General features: G+C 35.9%; 1 protein-coding gene across 1 annotated transcript in view; it reads right to left on the reverse strand.

Annotated features, from left to right (window-relative positions):
- Nucleotides 1–8498: 8498 nt before the first annotated feature.
- Nucleotides 8499–15567, reverse strand: part of WDR43 (WD repeat domain 43) — a 60219-nt gene continuing 53150 nt past the window's right edge. The window contains exon 19 of the mRNA XM_074209793.1: nt 8499–10458. Coding sequence (XP_074065894.1) covers nt 10448–10458 — 11 coding nt within the window. The 3' untranslated portion in view covers nt 8499–10447. The remainder of the gene's footprint in view (nt 10459–15567) is intronic.

The following is a 15567-nucleotide window of genomic DNA, read 5'->3' on the forward strand; positions in this document are numbered from 1 at the left end:
AAGAGTTCTGTTGACTTATTCCAAACTGTGGATCTTAGCTGACTTTAACTAATCAGTCCAGTTATGTATTTACTATTTCTCTTCTTCCCTCCCTCTGTCCCCATACTATAGTGACAGATAGGTGAAGTAGTGAAATTGCCTTATAGCTGGGTCCATCCCCAGTCATCTTGATCCAAATCTGGCTGCTGGACCCATATGGCTCCAGAGAAGAAAGTGAGATTGGTGACTTTGCACAGCACCCCCCAACTCAAATCCAATTCATGTGTATATCATGGCTTCACATTCCTGATGTCATGGTCCTCCTTGAGAATGAAGGACAAACAACAATAATCATTTAGCTGACCTTTATATTCTCACTAACCCAGCTAGGAGCTGTTTCATCTTTGCTTAAACTTACTATTTTCTTTTTAAAAAAACTCACTTTATAGAGCACCAGCCCTGGAGCCAGGAGTACCTGAGTTCAAATCCGACTTCAGACACTTAATAATTACCTAGCTGTGTGGTCTTGGGCAAGCCATTTAACCCCATTTGCCTTACAAAAACCTAAAAAAAATTTTTTTTAATTTAAAAATTAAAAAAAACTCACTTTATTTACCTTACTTAAGAACATAAGAATGAATTAACTTGTAACTTCTTTATAATAACCTGTGGATTAAAATTTATGCTTTTTCTTACCTTTCTGAGTCAGACAGCTTGGTTATTTCCTCACTGATAAAAGGATCCCCATCTTTGCAAGCCCCCCTCCCTGAAGCCATTCACTTAGATTCAAAACTATCTAAAAACAATTATTTAGCACAGATTGTATTCTAGGAACTCTTTACTAGATTCAAAGACAAATTTTGGAAATAGTTCCTGTTCTCAAGGCTCTCACATTCTATTGGAGTAAGAATGAAAAGCAACAGGAGGAATAAATGTATACCAAATATCAAAAGTAGCATCAAAAAACAACAAAGGAAATCTCAAGTGACATTCTCAAAAGAATAATCTTGCATCCAAATAAAGAATTGAAACTAGTCACACATTGATAAATGAACATAATTAAGGGAAGAATGGTACATAGAAAAATCTCCAGAGGTGGAAAAATAATGAAACTCACTAAAATGAAAATACTGTTTAAAATTTTAAAATATCAATTATTACTACAATAATAAGATCTATCACAAAAAAAAAACAAGCAAAACAAATCAATATTGAAAGAGGCATTACAGATTTAAAAAGAAAAGGGAAAAGAAAATGCAGGGGGAAAAAAAGAGTAGAAGAAAGGGAAGGTGGCCACCCCAAAACTAAAACTATATTAGATCAAGGTGTATGAGGGGGAGGAAAAGGGAAGGTTCCAAAATGCTTTGTCATTTAAATGCATATATGACTCAGCCATCAGGATAGTAATTCATGTTTTATAACTCAGGTCCACATCCTCTCATTAGTTTGTGTTGGGGGGGGTCTTTCTCACTGTTTTCTAACCAAGGACACACCATTTTTGTATCAAGCTATTCCCCATTTATCCCTTCAAAAGTGTGAACACTGAATTTTACAAATACATAGTGTATGTGTGTGCATACATACATGTGTATATTTTTAGATATATACATGTTTTAAACTTATATAAACATATTTATAACATAGATATACATATGAATCTATGTTTTAAACTTTTATTTCTTGTCAAAGTCTGCTTCTCTCCCTCAAATATGAGTATAAAAATGTCAAAATCCTCCTTCCTTGAAGAAAAGGAAAATTACTTTATCTTTTTGATAAATTCCCTATTGTAGGATGGCACAGATATCCTGGAAAGGAGAATCTCATGTTTATTGGAAATCTGTTACAGCTAAGGCCCAAGTATCATGAGTTAAGAAAAATCATTTCTTGTCCCCTAATGGGGACCCTTTGTGACATGAAGAAGAGACCCTGAAATCAGGGGAATGGACTATAACATATGCTGTGACTTCATTGGCTGCTACTAATCATCCTATGGTCCTTTTCTACTTTCTCTATCTGTGTCCTAAAATAGAGTACTAGACCTGAAATTAGGAGGACCTGAGTTCAAATTTGACCTCAGACACTTGACACTTAGCTGTGTGATCCTGGGCAAGTCACTTACTCCTAATTACCTCATCCCAAAAAAGTTTCATTTACTAAAAGATATCAGAAAGTCTACAAAGCTTTCTGACAAAACAATTTAACAAATAGTCATTTAATCAAATTTAGTAATTGAACCTTGATAAATGAATTAAAATTACCTAATGAAAGGGGGTTACAAAACAGATTGCAAATAAAATAAGAATTTTTTCCTGTAGAAAATTTGTTTTTCTTATTTCAAAGGATCTATGATACCATCTAATAATACAGCATGCAACTTGTCTTTGCTTGACTTTGCTTTATACCTCTCATTCATGTCCTTCCATAATGCCTTGGGAAGAGACACTGAACATACTGATAGGTCTTCTTCTATTAATATCACATGGATAAGGAAATTAGGAATTAGATGGGAAAGTAGAGCTGGTAGTTCTGTAAACCTACTTTCATTGGGACTGGGTTAAAGAGGGAATATATTCATAAATAGATATATAGGTATATAAAAGTCTTTAATTCAGAAAGAAAAGGGAATAGGGAGAGTACTACATTAGAGGGGGAAGGAATAAGATAAATGTATATATAGAAGGATGTGTATATCAATGCGGAAGGGGAAAATAAAAAGTTTGTAAGGGAGGGATTCTTAGAAGGGTGATAGGTCAAGGAATAGTAGGATAGGGTAGCTAGAAGCAAGTAGAGAAGTATGGGGGCAGCTAGGTGATGCAGTGGATAGGCCCTGGAGTCAGGAGGACCTGAGTTCAAATGTGACCTCAGGCACTTAATAATTGCCTAGCTGTGTGACCTTGGGCATGTCACTTAATCCCATTGTCTTAAACAAAAATAAAAGAGTTGTTGCTTTCAGGAAATGCTATTAAAAATGAGAGATACACAAAAAGCAAATATATAGATATCTATGAATATGTATGTGTATGTATATGTATATGTGCATATATAAGAATGTTTATATGTGTGGATATGGATCTGTATGTGTGTTTGTGTGTGTGTCCATGCTTAAATGCAGCTCTCTGGGGTAGGAAGCAGAAAGGAAATAAATAAAGCAAACAGTGAACAGAAGAGGACAGAAGAAAACCTTCAAGGCAGCAAAAAAAGGGCAATTTTGGACATATTGTATAGTATTTGTTATATATAGGCTTTCTTGAAATAGAAATTCATTGCTTTATGTTATGAATCCTTTCATGTTTTGTTGAGCACATGACAATTTTTTTTTATTTTTATTTAAAATTTTTTTAAAAATGAAAAAAAAATCACTTGGATACTAAGGGAGCACCTAGTTGTTCATCAGTGATCCCTCACTATCTCTATATAACCAGTTCAATTTTAAAGGGACTGCTTCTTTGATATCTTTTATGCCACCTCTTGTACAATTTCTCATTAGTAGTGGGCTGGGATGGCTGGCCAGACAAGATCATCTGGGAGCTATACACAAAGAAAATCTAGGAGTGATAATTTTCAAGACCACTGAAAGATTATTCATTTTTAAAATAGCTGAAAGATGAAAGAATAGCAAATTTTGGAGAAAGGGGAAGGAGAACTTAGACCTTATTATTAACTCTCCAAAAAGACAAATGAGATGATATCAGTAATTACTGATCCAGATGCTTACTTTCCATATCCATAAAATCTTCCTACACAGAAGGTTGGAAAGGTATGAGAAGGGAATGAGCAGACTTTAACAAGTGAAATTCCATAGTAAACTATATCTATAGTTAGACAACTTATTGGAAGATGGAGAGAAAGTAAGAATCCACTATTATGGTGGTTGTTGCTGTTCTGTCATTTTAGTTGTTTCCATCTCTTTGTGATTCCATTTAGAGATTTCCTGTCAAAGATACTGGAGTAGTTTGCCATTTCCTTCTCAAGTTCATTTTGGAGATGAGGAACCTGGGGCAAATAAAGTTAAGATGACTTGCCCAAGGTGAAACAGCTAATGTCTAAGGCTGGATTTGGACTAAGGTCTTCTTGACTCCGAGTTCAATTTCCTATCCACTGTGCCACCTGGTTGAGTAGAACAATTTGCTACACACATTAAAGGCTACTCAATCAAGGTATATATATATATATATATATATATATATATATATATATATATATCTATCTTTGTCAAATTCATATAAGATTCCTTGAAGGGTGGATAAAATGCTTTTCAATAAACTTTTTGCTCTTAACATCAAGGGAAGGATAATTAAGACTGAACTAGAATCCTACCCCAGATATTTATTGTGACCCTGGACAAGGCACTTAACCTCTGCTAAAGTCTCATAATACACAACCAAATGACATAATATACATAAAGTGTTTTGCGAAATAGTTAAAGTGCTACATGAATGTAAGCTAATATATTAATTTCATGTTATGAAGACTGCCTACAATCCTGAGTCCAGGGCAGAGATTGTCTTTTGTCTTTTTGTGGCCTCAGATTAGAGGCCTGGAGGATAGAGCAGTAAACCCCATCTAAAGTCTTCCTTTTGTAGAGGGTTCCAAACTTTTAGGACTCTCCAGGTAAATTCTCCATTGTTCATCAGCAGGTCAGGTTGGTTTGGACTTCCCAGAGAATCATCTCCCTTACCTCACCACTTTACTTTTGGGAGTTGTCTTCAATTAGTAGATTATAAACTCCTTGAAGGCAGGGATTATCCTTTTCTTATTTGTACACCGAGTGTTTAGCCTAATAGTGTATGGCATATTTCTGCTATTTGTTGCTGAGTCCTTTCTGACATGTTCAACTCTTTCTGATCCCATTTGGGGTTTTCTTGGCAAAGATACTGGAGTGGTTTGCCATTTCCTTCTCCAGGCTAGCACAAAATGGGCATGATATGACTGAATATACTTTGTTTTATTTTATTTTTCAAGGCAATGGGGTTGAGTGGCTTGCCCAAGGCCACACAGCTATGTAATTATTAAGCGTCTGAGGTTGGATTTGAACCCAGGTACTCCTGACTCCAAGGCCGGTGCTCTATTCACTGCACCACCTAGCCGCCCCTGACTGAATATACTTTGGACAGAAAGATCAAGAGATGAATAGATTGAATTGATTTTGGCAAACTAGTTGTTTCAGGATCCCAAGATCCTCCCCCATCACAAAAGCTTGCCTTTTCAAAAGATGAAGCTCCTCCAGGTCATATTATTGATGCTGGGCAAAGTGTAGCCAGCTAAAAGTTCAGGTTGAGCGGGATAGTCTGAGATTTCTTCAGCAGAATATTATAGATTGGAGAATAGTTAACTATGTGTCCCTCCTCCCTTCACAAAGCAACTTCTGGGATATTGGTTAACTGTGACCCCACCCTATCTGTTGAAGTCTGGATGACCATTCAATTCCTGGGGCTGAAAAAATAATCCAGTTTCGGTTTGAATTTTATGCTCTTTTCCCTAGATTAGTTTGCTGGTCTAGATTGTAAAAACCACATTCCTCATTAAAGAGGGTGGGTCAGTGAGGGGCAGGAACTGAGTTAGGATAAATGTGATTCTTGGGCCTTTTGCTTTTGCCTCAATCTCTGCAGTTGATTGTGGCCCCTTACTGGAGAAAGGAATAAAGCCTTCTCTCCATACCTTGAGAGATCTCCGAAATTTATTTAAGTGGCATTTGTTCCACACAAGGTGAAACATGAAAGAATTCATGGAAAATACCAGCTCTGACCCAGAAAAAATTTTAGGGAAAAAAAGGTTTAAGTATTGATCTGGTTAGCTTAAGCTAAGGAAAAGCAAAAAAACTAAAAAAATCCAAAGAAAAAAATACAGTTGGAAGCCACTGATGGCCTAAGGGGGACTAGCAGCAGCAGCAGCAGCAGTTGCATCAACAATATAAATTACCATGAGAGGATAAGCAATAAGAAAAGGTATAGGAGCAAGAGAAATTACCTGGGAGACCATGTTCCCCAAGAATGCATTAGCTTCGCTAGAAGCCAACAAGGTACAAGCAGTAAGGAAGAGTAGAGGGGCAGGAGAATTTATTTTTGGATCATGCTCCCAAGACAAGCATCTTAACTGAGGAGCGTGAGCTTTTAAATGGGAAGGAAGATGAGGTAATTAGGTATAAATTAAAGGGGCAGTAACTCAGAGAGCCAAGATGAGGTAATTAGGAATTTGTAGATAAAGGATGGTGCTCAAAGACTTAATCCTTTCAGGCTATTGTTTTATTGATAGGGTCTTGTTTTGTGCCTGGGAGCAGGGATTAATAGGAGTTCTCCTCAGGGAGACAAGGGATTTATTAAAAGTTCACTGGCAGGAGCAGCTAGGTGAAGCAGTGGATAGAGCACTGGCTCTGGAGTTGGCAGGACTTGGGTTCAAATGCGGCCTCAGACACTTAATAATTACAAGTTCATTGGCCTCATCTTATAGTCTGAACTCAGAGTAGAGGGAACAATTATTGAACATAATTCTCTCCTGTATTCCAGTCATGGAATACCAGAATCTCTGAAGGTCTGAAAGTGAATACCATCTTGGGTGAAAATGGGACAATGTGGGGAGGTACGTGATGGGAAAAGAAAAGTGTGTTGGGGGTGTGTGTGTGTGTGTGTGTGTGTGTGTGTGTGTGTGTAAATTTAAACAGTGACTTTAGCCCTTTTTAAAATACATTTTGAATTATTCTTCTTCTGGGTCTATTAGAACAGAGTTGGGTGAGGCCATTTTTAATCAAGTCAATTTATCAATGGAAAAGGTCCTTAGAGGGAACTCCTTTAATTGTAAACATTACAAAGGATTGCCTTCTTAATCCTACCAAGAACCCCTTCAGTTTTGAAGATCTTTTAGGATAAGGGACTCCCTTTTACTGGAATCTCATGACAGTCTGGCATCACCCTCTTTCTTGTCTCATCTGAGAGAGAGAGAGAGAGAGAGAGACAGAGAGAGAGAGAGAGAGAGAGTTTGTGTGTGTGTGTGTGTGTGTGTGTGTGTGTGTGTGTGTGTGTGTGTGTGTTGGGGGGGACTGGGGGCAATATTATTTTTTATTGGACAATTTTCCACCTTTAAAAAAAGATCCAACATTTTTTGGTTCTCTACCAGACCTGCCCCAATACATGCTGGCGAAGTTCACAGTTAAAGAAATATTAATAACTGTGCTTCTTAATCTAATTTTGCTTTGCTCTTTTTTAAGGCCAAGATCTCTGGTGATTTTTGTCCCTGATTAGGACTAACCCTGGGAAGGTTAACACAAAATTTATTTCCAGCAGGTCAAAACTCAGTGAGTGTCTCTCCTCATTTGGGGGAGAATTTTTCACAACACATACACATACATATAGATTATAGATTGAGAGAGTCAACTTAAATTCATTCTATTACAGCTAAGTTTGAGAAAATATATTATATTAACAATAACTAACAAAGTCAAATATAAACCAGAACACATTAATGGAGAAAGTCAAGGAAACATCTAAACACATCTAAACATATCAATGAAAATAGCATATTAAATTTAACTATTCACAAAATAAGATAATTAAATTTAAAGGAAAAAAGTGCTTTTAAAAGGAAATTAATACCTCCACTATCAGAACATTTTAAAAAATTTTTTATTTATATAAGGCAAGGGGGTTAAGTGACTTGCTCAAGGTCACATAGCTAGTAAATTAAGTGTCTGAGAATGAATTTGAGCTCAGGTCCTCCTGATTCCAGAGCCTTGCTCTAGCTACTGTGTCACCTAGCTTGCTCCCATCCACCCCCACCTCCACTAGAATATATAAAACTAAGATAAGGAAGACATCATGGACTTGAACTCTAAGAAACTAAATTTAAACTGAAGGAAAAAAATTGCAGAGAACATACTTTTTTCCTCCTCCTTCTTAGTGGCTAAAAATTGGATCATTGGTCTCAGACACTTAATAATTACCTAGCTGTGTGGCCTTGGGCAAGCCACTTAACCCTGTTTGCCTTGCAAAAACCTAAAAAAATAAATAAATAAAATAAAATAAAAATTGATCATAATGTTGACTATAGAGAAATTCCAGGTAAAATTAGAAAGGTGAAAATTTTAATGGACAGTAATTCAATAGAACTAGAAACCAGAAACAATAATGTGTTTGGGGAAGGGGGGCAGAAGTAATAAGCCTTTCTAAAGATTAAAATAAATAATTTATTAAACATTGCCAGGGTTAAAAAGAAGTTATAAAAATAGCAAACTATTTAAAAATTAATAACAATATAAATACTGTGTATTACAACAGGAGCTATACTCAGAGGGCATTTTCTAAAGAATGTTTAACAAAAGGGGATTAAAAAAGTGAATTAAATTGCATTTCAAGAAAATATAAAAGGAACAAAGTAACACATTAGAGAAGCTAAAAAGAGGAAATCTGGGAGGTCAGAGGAAATTAAAAGAGGACAAAAACCACTAAAACAACAAACCAGGAATTGGTGTTTATTTTTTTAAAAGACCAAAACAATTGATAAATAATTTGCAAATGTCATAAAAAATTCAACTTTACCCCACTAAAATTAAAAAAAAAAAGAACACAGTTAACACAATATAAAGTACCAGGCATTGCTCTGCATAAAATTATACTACTGTATTTGAGAACTAGGATAAATATCTACAAAAATATAAAAACCAACTCAGGGAGAAAAGAATACATAGGTATGTTAAACAAACCAATTTCAGAAAAAGAAATGAGATAGATTGTTCAAGAGCTTCCCTGTAAAAAGGCACTAGATTCTTTAAAAAATTAAGAAAATTATATTAAAATCTTCGAAGAAGTTATAATGTAGACAAAGTTTCTATGGAAATTCTTCTCATGGGGCAAATTGTTTTGATATACAATTTCACAAGGGTAAAGATGAAAAAATTAAAAGCTAATGTCATGAATACTGATTTGAAAACAGTAAATGGATGTAAAATAAATACATCAATATTCCCACTCCCACCCCAAAAGTCATTACCATCAAGTAGCAGTGCTGTCAGAAATACAACTGATGGAAGGTTCAATATTCAGAAATCAAAATCATAGCACATACCAACAAAAATACTTTGAAATCAATAATCTCACCAATAATTATTCTATAAGACAGCTGTTTAAATAAAATACTGTATCTGTTTATGAATGTTTAAAAAACATTCAAAAGTATAATAGAAAGTTTTTTCTAAATATGATAAAAAGTGTCTATTTGAAATGAAACGCAATCAGTATAGCAGGACAACATGAATAGTAATGATGACATTAAGTTCATTCCCAATAAAAACAGGATAAGACCAAGGTTTGTACATTTTCATTAACTCTACACAACAGTTTTAGAAATGTTAACAATAAAGAAAGGGAAAAAATTGAAGAATAAGAATTAGCGATGAAGATACTTCAAAAATCTCTACTTTCAAGAGATTAAACAACAAAATGAGAGATAATTAATGTAAGGTATTCTTATGTGTCACTATTCTAAAAGAGGGAAAAAATTGAAAGACAAATATTTCCAATATTTGTTTACAATTACTTATCAATTACCTACCAATAAATAGTTAGCATCTATTTTTAAAGACCATTTTAAAATTATTTGACTAAAGTGAGGAACTATCCTTAGCTTATATAAGGATTGAATCTACACAACAGAAATTTCACTTCTTCCTAAATTAATTTATAATGTTTAATGTAATTCCAATCAAAATATAAATGAACTATGTATTTAATTTTATAAAAAGATTAATAAAATTAAATAAGGATTAAGAATATTAAAGACAACTGGGGGCCATAAAGTCAATGAAGAGGAACTGACTCTCCCAGATTTCAAAATATGTTATAAAGTGGCAATTATTTCTAATTAAACATTATTAGATTAAACAAAGAATAGATATGGGAACAGAATAGAAAATCCTAAATAGAATCAAATATATATAAGAGATTGGAGTTTGATAAACACAAGATCACAAACCAAAAGTAAAGAGAATCACTAGTTAATATAAAGGATTGGGAAAACTGAAGAGCAATACAACAACAAAACTGGTAGAGAGTCTCACCATTTACAATAAATTTCAACTGGATCAGTAATCTAAATATAAGAGAAATTTGAAAGAAAAAAGATGTGCATCTCAAGTCAGGAGAAAATGTTTTAATTACAAACAGAAGCAAATTATGAAAAGAAATAGATTATTTAAGGTTATAAAAATGAAAAGATTTTGCCCAAGAAAAACCATGATTTTGATGTGAAGTTATTCTCTCTACCCAACTCCCACCTCAAACCATAGCTCCTGAATATCATTCTAGATAATGGCCAGGGTGAGAAGATTACTGTACAGTCAATGTGGTGTGGAAGGCCTCCAAAATTATCGAGGCTGATCTTCAGATGACAGATATCCAGTCTGTTGCTGGGGTCATTTGAAGCTTTTTCTGGTTGATATTTCCTGTCAAAGTATGGATTTCACTGCACATTCTTCAGAGAACTAGGTCATAGCTGTACCACAATAAAGTATAAGGAGAAGGACTTCAGTGAAAATTGTGGCAAATATTTGATAAAGCAAGCATCTGATGTTTAGAATCTACTGATACAAACAAGAGGAAAAAGGACATTCTTCAAAAGTTTAAGGACAGGAATATAGATTTGGAGCTTGAAGGAACCTTCAAAGATAATCTAGACCAATTCCCTCATTTTACAGATAAGGAAACTGATGCTTAGTGGTTGGGACTTGCCTGAAGGTACATAGCAATTCTCCTGGTATGGTCAAAATTTAAGGTATGGTTGAGATTTGAATCCAGGTTTTATGAACTCCAAATCCAAATAGTTCCCACCTCCACCCCCCACTGCACAATCTTTTAATTCTTCAGGGATATTGTCATTTTTTGAAAGAGGTGGCCCAATTTCTTCTCGTTTGACCCTTCTCAATTTTTTCCCTTGGGTCTTTACCTTGGTCACACCTGCTGTCACCCATTGTGCCGTTGGGTTCTCCTTTCTTCTCCCTTTATATTATTTTGCTTGGTGAGCTCATCAATTCTCAAAATTTACTTCCAGTCTCATAGTTCCAACTCTCTACTGTATCTCAAACTGGATGTCCCACAGATGTCTTAGACTCAACCTATACAAAACTAAATTTAATTATCTTTTCTCCAAGTCCTCCTCTCCTCTTAACTTTCATACCAATGCCAAGGGGGCTACAATACTCCCAGTCACTCTAGGTGTTACCCTATTTTCTCAGTTCTCTCAACATCTATATCCAATGCATTACCAAGTCCTATAAGTTTTACCTTCTAAATAGCTTTTATTTACCCGATTCTTTCCTCTGACATTGCCTGGTGCAAGTGCACTTCAAATCTCTCATCATTCCAGCTCTCTACTCAGCTGTCAAATGGATAATTTTTTTTTGAGGAAACTGGGGTTAAGAGATTTGCCCAGGGTCACACAGCTAGTAAGTATCTGAGGTTGAATTTGAATTCATGTCCCTTGACTCTGTTGTATCCACTGCACAATCTAGCTGAGCCTTGTCAAATTCATTCTTAAACAAACACGTATCTGATCATGTAACATTCCCTATTCAATAAAATCCAATGGCTCCCATGACTTTCTGAATCAAATATAAAATGCTGTTTGTTTTTTAAAGTCCTTCAAAAATCTGGTCAACCCCTCTCTTCAGTCTATCTCCTTCACCCTTGTGTGTTCTGTGATGCAATGACCTTGGTTTCATTGATGTTCCTTGTGTAAGAGGCTCTTTCTCCCAACAAGAAACATTTCATAGACTCTTTTGTAAGTGGAATTCTCTCTGCTCTTCTTTGCCTCTTTCTCCTGGATTCCTTGGTTTCCATCATGTCCCATTTAAAACCCCACCTTCTACAAGCCTTTCCCCATCCCCCTTAATGCTGGTGCTTTCCCCCTGCTGATTATCTTCAAATTACCTTCTCTGTCCATAATTGCTTTCATGTTGTCACCCCCATTGCAACCAGTTAGTAGTTCAGGAGATAAAGCAATGGGCCAGGAGGACACCTGCATTTAAATTTGACCTCGGAGACATACTGGCTGGGTGATCCTGTACCAGTCGCTTAACTTCTGTTTGTCTCAGTTTCCTCAACTATAAAGTAGGGATAATGATAGCACCTCCCTCCAAGGTTTTTGGGAGATCAAGTGAGATAATAGTGCCCAGTTCATAGCAGGAGTTATATAAAAGCTTATCCCTTCGCCTTCCCTTCATTAGGATGTGAGCTCCTTGAGAGCAAGGCTAGGTTGTGCCTTTCTTGGTTATCCCCAGCATTTAATAGTTGCTTAGCACTTACAAGGTCTCTAATAAATACATCCTGCCCTGACTTCAATTTAGTGTGCTTCCTCTTTAAGACTGGCAAACCTCTCCACCCCTCCACTTCATCTTATCTGCATGTTTCCCTACAGTGGATTCTATGTGGGACAGTTCCTCATTCTTTGAAAATCTCCTGCTATCAGCATGGTAGATCCTACCTGTCTATTCAACCCCCTGAATCTCACCAGGAGAAAGACAAAAGAGACACCCCACCACCACCCCAGGAGTTTATATGCTATTGAGAGGTGAGGTGAAGGGAGCAACAGGTGTATGGAAATTTAAGCTAAATTTTTTGCAGTTACACTAGTAACTAGGGTAAGGGGGGTGGGGGTAGGGAGGGAAGAGATCAAAGTTTACAAAAATATATTTAAGCTGATCCTTGAAGGAAGCTAAGGATTCTGCTAGGTGGAAGCAAGATGATGTATTCCAGGTAACTGAAGAGTCAATGGGAAGGAATGGAAAGAGAATGGAATGATTGTAGAAAGAACAACATACTGGCCCAAATGGTTCAATTTATGCTGAACAAGGTGTTCTCTACAACATACAGAGCTTTTGAATCCTTTTAGTGAGGAGAAACTCAATAATTCTTTGGGGGACAAAGGTGATAAATAGCAATTATATCTTTGAGATGTTACTTTGTAATCAATGTAACAGGTAAGACTTTAGACAAATAGGTAAACACCATTACATTGCTGGTGGAACTATAAATTAGTGTTACCTTTTTGAAGGACATTGATAATAAAACCAAGTAAAATTGAATATGCATTTTGTTTTACTAGCTGCCCACTGTTCAGGATTATTTCCTAAAGTATTTAACTTCATACTAGCAAAAAAACAGAAACTTCTACATCCCCAAATCTGTGGTCTACCAAGATGGTGAAATAGCAGACTATAAAAATGACACATGTATGAATATATACACATAATTATATATAGTTTTATACATACTATCTACATGTATTTATATATGCAATATATACATATATATTCACAAACACAATTATATATATACACACACACACACACAATTTTACGCACACATACACACTCACTTTAACTCTGCCTCCCTGTGCAAGGACTGCTTTAAATCACCTAAATTGGGATCCTTGACAGTCATATCCTAGTTTTCTAATGATAAGGACAGCAGATCCATACACACACACACACACACACACACAATTGCAAACAAGGAAAAACCCAAGACTTGATCAAATATTTTCTACATGCTCACCTATCATTCCCCTTTTTGAGAAAATTGACAGAAATCTTCACTCCTTTCTTCAGTAAGTCAAGCTTGGGGGATTTCCAAACAATTGGTTCATAAATGCTTTTTCCACACTTTTATGGGAAAACCAACTTTGACAGAAAAGTATATAGCAGGAAAAGATAAAAGTCAGATTGTTCAAGGAGTTTCTACAGAAGATTGCAGTTATACAAAGTAACACACTTTGTCATTCACAGAGATTCTGCTGCTCCATAAACAAATGAAGACCCCCTTCCCTGACCTGGGTTGAAGTTTCACATGTGTGTTAAATGAGTTTGTCTTACACGCAATTCCCTGGTAATGTCCATGGCCTTCAGGTACTGAGTGACCTCTTGCTCTCTAAACCTTTTTCTTTTCTCAAGTCCAAAGTTAAATTGAGGAAATTTTATTTGGTCAAAGTTTAAGACACTTTATGTCAATGTGAAATTTATACTGCAGTCTACCTGACAACAGTTGTGTACTTAGAAATTTGAAAAACATAAATAGAAATAGAATGGAGATAGATAACTGAGGGAAGCTTCCTGCTAATGGACCCTGACTGTGGACCTTGTCACTCTTTTGATAGAGGAAACACCAGCCTAAATAAATTTCAAAGATACAGAGTAACTTATGAAATCAGAAATTTAGATTAAGGATTGAAATAAGAGAGTTGGTCTCAATCTGGAATGAAAAATTAATGAAAAAACATTAATGAAGCACCCCAAACTCTTTATATGCTGGGGGGATAAAAATAGAAAAGTGAGGCAGTCCCTGTTCTCCAGGACCTCACATTCTTATACAGCAAGACAACATATAGGAGTTTTTGTCTAAGTTAGATAATGTCCAAGGTAGTCCAGTTGATAAAAACACTGGGTCTGGAGTCAGGAAGAACTAAGTTCAAATCAGGTCTCAGATACTGGGCAAGAAGACACTTAATCTACCTACCTCGGTTTCCTCATCTGCAAAATGGATAGGAACAACCTGCCGGCATTTTTGCTGGGATCAAATGAGACATTATTTGTCGGGAATTTAGGACTGGGTCTTGAACATGAATAGGTACTTAATACATGCTTACTCCTTTTCCCTTCTCGTACCCCTACTCACATGATCATTAGAGCATAAGAAGACCTGGGTGAAATTTTATTTTATTTTTTATTTAAGGCAATGGAATTAATGTGAACAGATGGCATCAATCAATTTTGGTAGAAGAAATTCTTAATCAGGAGTTCCTCACCCCATGGAAATCAAAGGGCTAGTAAAAAAAGAAAAAAATTATAATCACTCTGGGCAAGGCAGCCCTGGCTCGTAACCTATGGCAGCATAGGAGAGGTGGTGGTCAAGCGCTTGAGTGTGGGAGTTCAGGGCTAGGGTGAGTTAAAACAGATCTGATATCCTCACTAATGCAATAAAGTGAATCCCTGAGCATCTAAGGAGGAATGAACTGGCAAAAACTGGTAAAGCTCCTTGGCCAATCATCACAGATCAGGTCTACCCATGGGATTGCCCTTCCAGACTGGGTAAGAGAAAGATCCAGTCTCAAAAAAAAAAAGGGAGGAAAAGGAAGGAGGGAAGGAGAAAAGGGAAGGAGGGAGGAAGGGAAAGGAGGAAGAGAGGGAGGAAGGAAGAAAGGAAGAAAAGAATGGAAGAAAAAAGGTAGAAAAGAACTGAAATTAATGGAGAAATCACAATTGTTCTAGTCAATTATAATTTTACATCTTTCTTGTTGGCAAATTTAGTATCTACCATTTATTTGGTCCTTCACATTCAACTTTGTTTGATGAGTTATCATTTTAGGTATGTTTGCGTTACAGGAATATAAATTAAGAATAAAAAGAGATAATCCATCTCCTCACTTAATAGATAAACCACATTAACTGCCTTGTTCAAGGACATAAAACTATTAAGTACCAAAGCTGAAATTCAAACTCCTGTCAGGACTCCAAACTTAGAATCATAGACTTGAGCCTCAATTTCCTTGAATCATAGAACTGAGCCCCAATTTCTTTCAACTCAGTTGTAAGCTTCTTGAAGGAATTAG

This window comes from Macrotis lagotis, chromosome 1 (genome assembly GCF_037893015.1).
Source record: "Macrotis lagotis isolate mMagLag1 chromosome 1, bilby.v1.9.chrom.fasta, whole genome shotgun sequence".
In the NCBI taxonomy this organism is placed as follows: domain Eukaryota; kingdom Metazoa; phylum Chordata; class Mammalia; order Peramelemorphia; family Peramelidae; genus Macrotis; species Macrotis lagotis.